Below are 13,049 nucleotides of genomic sequence, written 5' to 3' on the forward strand. Positions count from 1 at the left end.
TTTTAAAATGTTTAAGAAGCTTCATTTAAAATTAAATTAAAATGCAGATCTTATCAGGTTAGTGCAGTGGTTCTTAACCTGGGGCACATGCACCCCTGGGGGTGTGAGATGCCCTTTCTGGGGGTGCGAGACATGCGAGATTTTTTTAGAAGGCAAATCATGGAAAACACAAATTAAGCATGGGCACATAAGTACAACTACTTTGTTTCATACAACCTATGTATTTATTAACATTATACATTTTTTAACAATTACTGTAATATACAAACTATGTTTTTAAGTTTTCACGTTTTTAAGCTAATTGTAGTTTAATTTTTGATAAGGGTGAGAGAACATATTTTAAGAACTCCAGACTGTCAGCAGGCTGTGCAGGGCTGGGTATAGTGTATTATATTGCTCCCTATAGGAATGTGCTACTTATGGTGTACTTCTTGCGGCTGCTAGTCCTGATGCTCTGAGCATCGGGGGGGACGATAAGGGGACGGGGAACAGGGGTGGTTGGATAGGCATGGGAGTCCCGGGGGCCTGTCAGGGGTTGGAGATGTGGCTAGGGGTCAGGTCAGTCAGGGGACAGGGAGCCAGGGGGCTTGGATGGTGGGGGTGGGGTCCCGGGGGAGCGGCGGATGGGGTGGGGCGTCCCAGGAGGGGGAGATCAGGAGACAAGGAGCAGGGAGGTTTGGATGGGTGGAGGATTCGGGGGGGGTCAGGGGGCAAGGAGCAGGGCGGGGCAGGGTTGAATGGGTCAGGGCCGAGAAGTGGGCCGGCTTTTTGGGGAGGCACAGCCTTCCCTACCCCAGTGTAGTGTAACATATTAAATTTCTCCACGTAGGAATGTGCTACTTACTTACGGCTGGCAATCCTGGTTCTGCGCAAGTAGCACATTCCTACAGGGAGAAATGTAATACGCTACGCTGGCGGGCTGAGCGGCTCAGACCGCTGCCAGCCTGGGGTTCCATTCGCCAGCCTCGCTCTGCCCGCTGCCTGCCTGGGGTTCCGTTCACCCAGGCCAGCAGCGGGCTGGGCGGGGGCAGTTGCCAGGACCCCGGCTGGCATCAGCGTGCTGGTAAAAATCGGCTCGTGTGCTGCAGGTTGCTGATCCCTGTTCTAGCAGCTCTGTTCCAGCTAGCAAAATGTCTATAGGGCTGCACCCAAAAGCTAAGCAACAATCTTTTCCTTGCCCAGGAAAAATACAGAAGGTGTTAAAGCCTCAGGCAATCTATCTACAGTAGCTAGTTGTCAAAGGATTGAAAAGTGAAGAGCATCCATTCAGCTGGAATGAGTGCTAATCACTTCTAGTTGGATTATTCCATCTCCCTTCATTCGATTAAGTACAAAATGCTATTGTTTTAATGCTAAGGTTGTGGAACACAAATCAACACCTGATGTAGAACTCTGAGTCGAAGATGCCATTCTAACTCTGACTATTGGAGGTAAAACTCAATGCAATGAATATTTTGTACTTTTTTATATTATATTAGAGGCCACAAACACATCCATGATTGTCAGCTAAGCTACCCACATACTGTCTGGGCAATACTAGGTCCAAAGTTCTGCTCCAAAAGAACTACTTGAGGCAAAGGGTTCTCTTCATTAGCTGTCAGTAGTATTGGAGCTTTTATCCTCTGTTTGCTTTAGCTACTAGACGGAAATCTAATAACACATGAGTAGTTCAGATATTCCAGACAGCAGTGGTGCCCACTAGCCAGCAAATTAAATTTTCTCACAGCCATAATCTTTTAAAAGTAAATGAAATACAAACTTTTTGTAGGTTATAAAATATATTCTTTTTCCCCTTATAATGGTCACTTAGCACATATTTTTAGACTCGTACAAGTACGTAAGATTATATACATTCAACCATAGTGCAAACCTAGTTACCCAAAGCTCCATTCAAACACTCTTGCTATCAATGGACATTATGCAGCTGAAAGCTCTGGATGTCTCCTACTACCTTTAGGGTAAGCAGGTTTTTCCTTTACAAGCATCACTTGTCCTAATAAAATATACACCATATTAAACTTTGCTACATGCATTACTGAACCTAAGTATTTCTTTATAGCCCATCAGGACCTACCGTATAACTTAACGGTGATGCACATACTAATGTAAAATCTATATACCTGATAGATTACTGTTCCACCATCAGTGTGCATGGCACTTTCAATGAAGAGAAAGATGCTGTTATCCATAGTGTGTGCCTTTTTATCTGATACACTACAACAGAGCTGAGCCAGGCAGAGTCTGTCCATAACCTTTAACTTTCAGTTGAAAATGATGAGTGTACTCATGCAGAAATAGCTTCCAGGTGAAACTGCAGTTTTTGTTCCCTTTTAAAATGTGTCAGGGAACAGAGCGAGACTCTAAATTAGGGGTGAGTGGTCTGCAGAGTTAGGGTTATAAATTGAAACTGTTTTCATCTGGGGCTGTGCAAGTGAGAATATAAATCTTCAACATTTTCAAACTCAATTCTTATGTCTCCTCAATATCTCACCCAGTCCATATCGTTTTAAAAAAACATTCCCCTCCTGGAAGGGGATCCAATTTATTTAGTCCACAAACACATTAATACTCCTCACCAGCTTCACTGGTTTCAACATTCTGGGGTCCTATTTATGAAATCCTGCACAAAATCTTTCAAAGTTTCATCTGGGCCCAGCCCCTTCTCCCTGCGGATCTGTCCTCTCTTTAAAGTTCCTTTCCTTCACCCCAGTTCCCAGCTGGGCACAGCCCCTCCTTCCTAAGGGCCCATCTTCCTGCTCTCCCAGCACTTCTTGCCTGGAATTTGGCAATGTCTATAGACCTTCTCCCTGCTGACTTAGGGCCCTGCACAAGCCTTCTTGCTCTCTGCAGGCATCTGCCAACATCTACGTGCCACTCCTTTTCTGTTCAGGCCTCTTTCTTTTCTATAGCAGGTCTGATTGGGTCACATGACCTTCATCCTGCCCACCTGGGGAGATGAGTTAAGCTTGTCACAGGTACACTGACACTCCTCTGCTTTTAAGGGGGCCACTACTGTGTGACACCCAGAGTATGTCTACACTGCAATTAGACACCGGCAGCTGGCCCACCTCGCAGGGTCCTAGAGCCTAAACTGCAGCTCAGGCCCAAACGTCTACACCACAATTAAACAGCCCCTTAGCCTGAGCCCGCCATTCTGAGTCAGCTGACACGGGCCAGCTCTAGGTACCTAACTGCAATGTAGACGTACACACAGTTACTAAAAATAAAAACCTCAAACTTAACTAAACATCAAAGAGGAAACATAGAGGAGAATGACTTCCAGCAAGGTTCCTTTGTGTTTTATGTGATTGATATTAGTGGTGCCTAGATACTAGGAGCTCATGCAGATAGGATGTTGCAGAGTAAAGTGTAGGGATATCATTGCTATCTACTGTTAGGCAGTCAGAGAGCCAGTGGTTACTAAATTAGCTCTGATATCTTGTACCACAGCCAGAAGTTCCTTCTTGGAGCAAACACGGCACTGGGAGCCAAGAGTTCCAGAGTTTTAATCTCAGTGCTGCCACAGATACATGATGTGGCCTTGGGGGAAATCAATTAACTGGTTTCCCATCAGCAAAATGTGGATTCTAGACTCACAAGGCTGGTGAGGATTAGTTCAGGCTTGTACAGTGTTGTGAAAAAGCAAAATGCTATGTAGATAGATATAGATACTAAGTGTTAGTTTCATTTCTTTTATTCTCTCACGTTCATAAACGCAGGCTTCCTTCACCATCTGTTCTGCTATTGTGGAATGCTTCCCTGTACTTTAAAAAACTGCATATTTATACACTCTAAACACCTCCAAGCTGTGGAGAAGTTTACTTCTCTATATGAATTTTGTGGCTTAGTCTTATCTCCCAGATTTCATACAGGTAACTGAATTATCATCTGATGACCAAAAATAGCTATAATTCTGAAAGAGATTCACCTCGTCCCACTGGCTGAAAGTCAAAGGAAAGTAGGAAACAGTATTATCAGGCTGGTGGTGAAAAGACCTTTCAGAAACCTCTCCAGGTCAGCATTTTGGAGGAGGGGACTCTTGGTCCATTGGTTAATCTAGGATTAGCTCTGTATCATGGTGTATATAAAGCATAAACTTCTTGTTGCAGTAGGTTCTTAATTAAAAGCTAAGGCATCTGTGCTCCTCAGATCACAGGCCAGCTCTGACTGGCAGGCCCCTTGAGTAGCTGATAGCAGCCTGAAGCTTGCTCCTGGTTAGGCCAGCTGTCAGCAGTCCCCAGGGGATGAAAGAACAGCCGGAGTTCAGCAGGCATAAGGAAATGTAGCTGACTTTTTCTGGAGATATCTGGATTCCTAAAACTCTGGTCCAGCAAGGACCTTTGAGTGCAGTTTACGAGCATGCTGCCACTGGTGTAGCTTGTTAGGTCAGGAAAACTAAGGTGCTTTAGCAAAAAAGTCCTGAGCCAACAGACCCATCTTGGACGCTGGATGGCTCAGTTGTCTAAAGCGCATTTATCTGTTGCGGCTTATCTGGTACAACAGTACTGAGGAGGCATGAACATAACCTTGTTTCAGGTAATATTGTTTTGAATAATCAAGCTTGTATTTTGCGGCATATGAACTTTAATCCATATCCCCAAGTACCTGGAACAGAGCTACCTGAGCACAAAGATTATTTTCATTTCTAATATTCCTCTTTAACGAAGGCAGCATTCCTATGTCACCTGGCTTCTAACATGCAAAGGCCCAATCTTGTCTCACTTTACAGTTTGAATGCCACGCATGTGGTTTCAATACCTTTTCAAGATCTCATCAGAAAAAGCAGTCCTTATAATTTACCATTCTGATTAGTGTTGCTACAAAACAGGTGGATTGGTTTACTCTTCTGCCATACACCCATATTTGGTGCACATGCAAGGCTCTTACTGATGTGCATATTGCAAGGTAAAATGTACCCTAAAGACATGACAGTCCTGGTTGAGGGAGACCCTCTGTCAGAGCTGAAAGTTAGTGAAGGTTTTCTATTGGCTGGATGCATGCTAATGTCCCTCAGCTGCATTACAGGAGGGAGAGTAATGCTGGGGCTTGGTTCTGAAGTAGGAGTTGTAGTCAGCATTTCACTCTTTTTTCCCAATCTCACCCAAGACTCCATTGATCATTCAGCAGAATGCAAATGGACAGAGAAACTTTATTTCCTGTATAATTTATATTTTCTGCTTCCTCGAGAAGGTAGGAATTCATCAGGACATGCAGTCCTCATACTCAGCAATGCTTCCGTCTGGGGATGGGGCTGCACGGAGCCAAACATCTCTGATCATCTCATTTCATAGAACTTAATATGTCTTTTTCTATTCTTATGTCACATGCAACTAATTTCCTTTTCTTTCCCCATCCTTCAAATCCTATGAACCAGTGCAAGATTGTTCCCTATAGCAGAGCATAATCTCTCAATAGCTACGGTCAGTATTGTAGGACTTGGAGGAAATAATATTTGGTAGGATTTGAACCTTAAGTGTTGCTCTTCAGGATAGCCTGAACTGATGTCCACCCTGCTTAAACTCTGCATGTTTTGCCTAATGTTTGCAAAGACAACAGTTCTGTAGAGGACTGCACCTTTTTTGAGCAGAATGCCAAGCAAACTGAATACTAACCATAGAAAAGACATACAAAGCCGATTTAATTATAGAGTACAACAAAGCACAAACATTTATTAGTTCAGTGTTATCATTTTAAAAAGGCAGGAGCACATTGAAATGGGTTATGATTTTTTTAACAGACTGAAATAAATCAATGGGAATATCACTGAAGATTTTTTTTCTAACTCCAATTTTATAAATTGGAAATTTCACCTGCTTTTCATCATATGCTATATTTATTCATCCTCTCTTGTAATACAAGAACAAGGGAACATTCAACAAAATTGAAAGGTAACTGTTTCAAAATGACAGAAGAAAATACTTTTTACTCAATGTGCAGCTAATCTGTGGAACTTATTGCCACAGTATTCCATTGAGGCAGTGAGCTTGGTTGGATTCAGTAAAGTAGATATTGTGGATAATGAGAACATCCACAGTTACATTAGCGAGTGTTTGGGTGGGGCTTGTTTTTTTTAAAAAGGACATAAACCCTTCATTAATTGATGAGCATTAGGTAGAAACTTCCCCAGTGGGCAGGTAATTGTCCACTGTGAAATTTCTTGCGCCTTCCTTGAAAGCATCTGGCGCTGGCCAGATGTAAGCATTTTGGGGCAGGTACTGTCTTACTATTTATTTTGTTCAGCTCTTAATATGATGGGGTATGATCTTGATTAAGATCTCTGGGCACTACTGTAATATACATAAAGATCACGGCAAGGATCCTGGATTAGATGGACCATAGCTTTGATCAGTCTGGCAACTCCCATTATTCTATGATTCTTTATGCCAAATAAATTAATTCAACATCATTTATAGCTTATATATCTGCGAGCTTCTGAGTTGGTTATCTTGTCTCCAGCAAAGTGCTTGTTGGGGTACCACTTGGAGCAAGAAATGAACATCTTCACCGTGGGAGATGGGGAGGGGAGACATTGTGCTGAATTTCTCCCTTTCTCTATGCTGTTTGCATTATTATTATTATTATGATTTATTACTATTTGTATTGCAGTAGTGTCTATAGACCAGGGCTACATAATGATAGGCACTGTACAAACATCTCACAGGAATGGTTTCAAAGCTTGCAATCTAAACTTAAGATGATACAACAGATGAGTATGACACAGAGAGAGGGGGTGAGGGCGCAAAAGATAACAGTGATACTAATGGACAGAGTAGTAAACAGCCGTCTCAGTGTACCAGTTGGCTAACCAGTGTCAAGTGTTAGGGCTTCAAGGAGAAAACCCTTAAAAGCCAAGAATCGATTTTATCCATAAGTTACCCAAATTTTTCTACTGTTTGTGCAGCCCATCCTTTTTAATAAAATATCTATATGTGATGTGAATAAAATGAAAATGCTGCAGAGACTGAAGAAACCAAATAGTTCAGTAAAGAAAGGAGAAAATGTGAGAGCTAATGCAGTGATGTGGCAGGCCCTGTTCTAGCTTTCCCTTCCCCAGGGCCGTTCAGACCAGCTCTGCAGCATTACAGGAAGCCAGCTCCCCCTCCTCTTTCGCACACACTGCCCTACATGTTTTCCTTCCTGTATAATGTCAGTGATTAGCGTAAATGGAAGTGGTGCAGCTAAATTCCCCTGTGCACTGGGCTGGAAACATATCCCCATCTGTGTTCACTGATCCATCTGCCAAAACGGAAACAAAACTGCTGCTTGCTTCCACTCAAGTGTGGATCCTTGTGGGTTATGCTGAACACTACATAATCTATTAAAGATGAGACGGGACCTTCAAAATCCTAATCTGGCATCCCCAGCAGCAGGTCCCTCAATGGTAATTGGCATAAGCAGGCTACTTCACACCCTCTCCACTTGCCCATTCTGCTTTTCTGCAGAAGTACCTAAGTGTGGCATGAACATGGGATTAAGCAAAGTTGAGCTCTCCTCCTAGTGTAATGTGTGTGTTCATATTGCACATATCTAGTCTTCCGGAGCCACTTTTTGGAAATGGGACAATAAACCTGATTGCTGTAAATGTTTACAGTTGCATGTAATTTAAATGAAAAAGGTGATGCTAACTAAGGGCATGGCTACACTTGCAGATGTAGAGCGCTTTGAGTTAAACCTGCCTTCGGAGAGTGCAGTAGGGAAAGTGTGCAGTCTGTCCACATGACAACTGCAAGCGCCCTGGCGTGGCCTCATTTGCAGCACTTGCAGCAGCATTGGGAGCGGTGCATTATGGGCAGCTATCCCAGCATGCCAGTGATTGCAATGTGCTTTTCAAATGGGGGTGGTGGGGTGGAGTGTGACAGGGAATGTGTTGTATGTATGTGGGGGGAGAGAGAGTGGGTTTTTGGGGGGCTGAGAGCATGTCAGCGTGCTGTCTCGTAAGTTCAGACAGCAGCAGACCCCCCCTCTTCCCCCCGCCTCCCTCTCTCACACAGCATTCCACACTAATGGTTGCTTTGTCTTGGAGCAGATAAGCAGCCAGCTGTCAGAAACGGAGCTTTCAAAGGGCATATCCACATTCCTGCAGCGATTCAAAAACAATGACAAGAGTGGCCACTTGATTTAAGGGGATTATGGGACGTTTCCGGGGGCTGATCAGAGTGCAGTAATGCAACACCTTATTCACACTGATGCCTGGGCATTTCAGCCACTACACAACAAGCCTTAATCTTCTCGCCGAGGTGGAGTACCAGGAGCGCTCTAGCTGTGGAGTCAAAGCGCTCTATGTGCCTTGCTAGTGTGGACAGGTAGTGAGCTAGGGCGCCCGGGGCTGCTTTAATGCACTCTAGCTCGCAAGTGTAGCGAAGCCCTAAATGAAGCAGAAGCTAAATGACTCCTTTCAAACACTAGATAATGGCTTCCAAGGTAGCCATGGTTTGGGTGGGATTTCATCATTATTCTGTCCTCATGCTAAATTGCTTGTGACATTTCAGGAAAAGCTGAAGAACAGCCCTGTGTTGTCTTGTCTTCCCCAGCCCTGCAGCTTCTCTTGGGTTTCTGAGGCATAAGCTTTTTACTACAGCAAAAACACCAGACATAAAAGATTGGAAATGGCTTTCTGTAATTCATTGTGAGCTGTTTCCTCCTTTCTTCCTGTGAAATTTCTTGAAATCCCATTTCTTCTTTCCTCACTGAACATAATCAGGAACTCCCATTAACTTAAATTCCCAAGTTTTCAGACACTTGAGAGTTGTTCAACACTTGGCAGTTTTGATGGCCTCGGCTCCTTATGAGCTGTGATCGATTTTCTATCAAGTTGCTTTGCATCCTGAGAAGTTCATTGCATGTACTGGGAATGCTACATGCAGTGTGATCAGTCCTGGATGGGGTGAGAGGAAGAGCCTTGTAGTATCCAACAGTGGTAAGACCAAAAAATGAAGGACAGGCTATGCCCATACCATCTTTTGCTATGATCCCATTAGATTTCACAAACTAAGCAGAAGCAATCTGGATGAGTCCTTGGAGGGTAAACTCAAGCAAGTAAGGGAACTCAATAGGTCAAACTCTTCCCACTGACAGTACTAAAGCCATTGCCTCCCTCTGATATTAATACAGGAGCTGCCAACTCTTGGATGAAGCACAAAACGTCCTTAATGGTGACTGGAGGTTTTGTAAAAAGAAAAGGAGTACTTGTGGCACCTTAGAGACTAACAAATTTATTAGAGCATAAGCTTTCGTGAGCTACAGCTCACTTCATCGGATGCACCACCAAATGCATCCGATGAAGTGAGCTGTAGCTCACGAAAGCTTATGCTCTAATAAATTTGTTAGTCTCTAAGGTGCCACAAGTACTCCTTTTCTTTTTGCGAATACAGACTAACACGGCTGCTACTCTGAAACCTGGAGGTTTTGTGGCTCTTTATAAAAGTGTCCCTTTTGTGTGCTGGTCAGATTCAACCATGGGTAATCGTATTGTGCCTACCAGAATTCACCTTGCAGTTTGCTGATTATTCTGTTCATTTCTTTCTATCCTAGACTGTTTTGTTGTGCTATTGTGCATTGTTCAATACATCCCCAATTCTAGTCTCAACCCTGACTGGGTGAATGTTGGCTGTGTAGAAGTTGTAATGTAGTGTAGCTGGAACACATAGTGGCCACTGCAGTTAAGGTTAGCTGTAGCCTTCGATATGGCATTCGTCACTGCAGTGACTGAGCACAAACGTTAATTAATCCATCCTCTCCCCAGCCTTTGAGATGAGGCAAAGCATGACTGCCTGACTCACAGATGGGAACTGAGGCAGAGTGACTTGCCTGAGGTCATAGAGGAAGTCCCTGTTAGAGCTGGAGATAGAATCCAGATCTCCATCTTCCAAGCCCAGTGCCTTAACTTCAAGACTGCCCTATCTTCCTTAGCTTGCCTAAGCATTTCCATTCTGTAGGGCCTGTTCCCATTGCTTCTTAAACTGAACATTCGCCTTTCAGGATGACATTTTCCAGGCTGAGTGTCTGCCCGAGGGCGAACATTTTCAGAGTTTCAGAAAATGATGTGCTCTAGCTTAGAATAAGATTTCAGGTGGTGGTGGTGACGGTCCCTTTTAGAAAGTGTGACTATCAGCAGCATCACAGTGTTTGGGGAATACTTGGCCTAGTGGACTGGATGTTCTAGGACCACGGTTTTCAGAGTAATATTCTTTTACTTTATACATAATTGTGACTATTAAAATTGCATTGGCTGATGGTTCGTGGTACTGAACTCTACTGGGCTGCTAGCAGACCTTGTTCAATAGAGGGCCTGTGACTTTGGAATTTGCATCAGTCGGTGGCACAATGGAGCCAACAGTTGACAAACTTCACAGGATGATGCTATTTACTGAACTAGTTTAGTGTCAGGTCACTTATTTCGTCTTGCTCCTTCCTGTGGCGGCTGATAAGTTTGGTGGCCACATCGGTGGCTCTGATCAAAACTATCCATAGTGAGTAATTTAATTTTAATTTGTGCTTTAACAACTTTTTGTAAATATGCACTTGCAGGTCTGTCGACGCTGAACTCAGAGGTGTGACTGCAGCAAGTGTAGACATACCCGAGCTAGCTTTAATCTAGCTAGCCCAAACAACCAGAGAAGTGAAGTTGCTGGAGCATGGGCTAGCTATTCAATTACATACCCAGTGTCAAACCCATGCTGCCATGACTTCGCTGCTACGGTTATTCAAACTAGCGAGTTCAAAGCTACCTTGAGTCTGTCTACACATGCCATAGTCTCACCTCTGCTTGCAGTGCAGGCATACTCTAAGTATCATATTAAGCACTGTTGAAAATTTTACCCCAAGTCACGAAATAGGAAGAGAAGGTGCCATACAGGAGACATTGGCTCACTCCAACCCACAAACTTGCCTGGCAGAACAGCACTGCCATTCCCTATTTGCATTCGGAAGCTATGTGGAGTCAGGTACCTTTTACGAATTATGAAACCTCTTTGAGCTGCCAATACTTTTCCAAGGCTGGTATTGTCTGTATATTTGAATGCACAACCAGAGGCCTCTGTTACATTACAGAGAGGCAGTTGCCTTTTTGTAGTCAAGGTTGCAACCAGCTTCTACCACAATGCCCTGTTGTATCCCCATATGTCTTTGGCAAGGAAAATTGAGATATACCAGATGTCTGAAGAAGAGATGACCAATCCATGTTTGGGTTACGTAATGAAAAATCACCCTGAAAAATAATAGATGCCTAGCTTGTTTGGGTTGAGATCATGTCTTCCTGTATGGCTGTACAGCACCTAGTGTAATGGGCTCCCATCCTTATTGGAGTCTCTGGTCACTACTGCTATAGAAATAATGCATAGACTGTCTTAAGGACCTAGCTAGGACTCGTTCTGCAAGGAGGCGAGTTTGTGGAGCTGGGTTCTAATCCTAGCTCTGTAGATGAGCAGTTTATTAGGGAGAGGTTGTAGTCTCTCCCTAATTAAAGATGATTTTGATCCCCACTTATAATTCCAAAAAATCCTCAGGCTGTCGCGTTTTTAAGGTTCCATCTCATTGACAACTTGAACCTTGAGCAAACTAAAGTACTGTTTGAAAATCATGCAAAATGCTCAAAGGTCAACATTTATACAATTATCTAGAGAAATGAGGGGTAAGGACAGAAAAGAACAATGAGATTCAGTGTAGGGAAGAATGTGTCCATACCCCTGGGGACAGATAATAATCAGTCTAGAACTGAAAGGAGCTTGAAGGTAATAATCCTTCAGGCAGTGGAAACTATTAGGTTGTGGGATTGTCTCCCAGGAAAGTGGTCAAAAACTAGATTGGACCAAGCACTAAAACCAGTACTATGCACAACGTCCTGCATTGGTGGCAGACTCTTCGCCATTTTCAGCTTCTGAGAGTGCTGACTTGAACCCCTTCCTGGCAGTCCCAACAGAGTCAAAGCTTTCATGGGCCAGCTGCCCCTTCCCCCACTCCAACACCAGAGTAAGGCATGAGGCATCTTATAAAGCGGAGTAGAATAGGGACAGAACTGGCACTTTCCTTGAGCTTGTCCATGCTTTGGAGATCAAGAACTTAACTCTCTCTGGCTTCTAATCCTCGCCACACCTTCCACCAGCTCAGAATTCAGTGTCAGCGGCTGCATGGTAGCCAGGAAAATAACGTTACTAACTTTGTTTTCCCCTTTGTATTCCTTATACAGAGAAGCAAAGGGAGTTAGCTCGTAAGGGGTCCCTGAAGAACAGCAACATGGGAAGCCCAGTTAATCAGCAGCCCAAGAAGAACAATGTGATGGCTCGAACAAGGTAGAGGATTTCATAATGTTCAAGTATGTATGCAGTGCACCACCCATCCCCGATGTGCTTCCTTGGGGGCTGGGACTGTCATCATACGGAGCTGACTTCACACAACGTAATGATGGCTCGCTCAGGGTCTGGCAGGCCACAGACTCTGTGTACTGCTTTGGGGAGAGGTGGAGTCAGAGTCAAGGTACAGCCATGAGAGCTGCCGGGGTACCTTGGCAGACTGGCTGGTCTTTATTGAAAGCAGGACTAAACGCGAGGTTCAGTCTGATTGACTGCAATGTTCCTAGTAATCCAAAATACCATGTAATCCTATGAATAGGCGATTGCACAGTACTGCTTCAAAAGAACACCACCCTGATTTAGGGCTTATCTCTGACGTGGCTGGTTTTATCCCAGTAATTTTGCTGCTCTTTTTGAATTCAAATGCTTCCAAATATCGGTTGACTTAACAAAGGCCTGTGAATGGCCCGTCTGTGTGCGTTTTGCCATATATTTCCTCTGGGATCTAAACAGCATGACCAAACTTTCTCAGAGCTGCTCACGCTCACAGATAACTGACAATATTTAGTTTGTGTTGCAGGCACTAGTCAACTGAAAAAAAAAGTTCATGACTGTATATTTTCTTGGATCCCATTTTGTTTTGTCTGTCCAAGGTCCAGTACAGTAGAACCTCACTCAGTGAGCATTAATGAGTTGGAACACCTCTGAGTATCAGGGAAGGGTACAGTCATTGAGGGGAACAGTTTGAGTGCCACCAGAAGG

General features: G+C 43.9%; 1 protein-coding gene across 7 annotated transcripts in view; it reads left to right on the forward strand.

The window, feature by feature from the left end:
• The window catches only part of FAM219A (family with sequence similarity 219 member A), a 166,782-nt gene that overhangs the window by 130,223 nt on the left and 23,510 nt on the right, over positions 1–13,049 (forward strand). For all 7 annotated transcript variants that reach the window (XM_043515362.1, XM_038401490.2, XM_043515363.1 and 4 more), the window contains exon 3: positions 12,185–12,287. In XM_043515362.1, the coding sequence (XP_043371297.1) occupies positions 12,185–12,287 (103 nt within the window). The remainder of the gene's footprint in view (positions 1–12,184; positions 12,288–13,049) is intronic.

The sequence above is a fragment of the Dermochelys coriacea genome, chromosome 5, assembly GCF_009764565.3.
Source record: "Dermochelys coriacea isolate rDerCor1 chromosome 5, rDerCor1.pri.v4, whole genome shotgun sequence".
Taxonomy (NCBI): Eukaryota; Metazoa; Chordata; order Testudines; family Dermochelyidae; genus Dermochelys; species Dermochelys coriacea.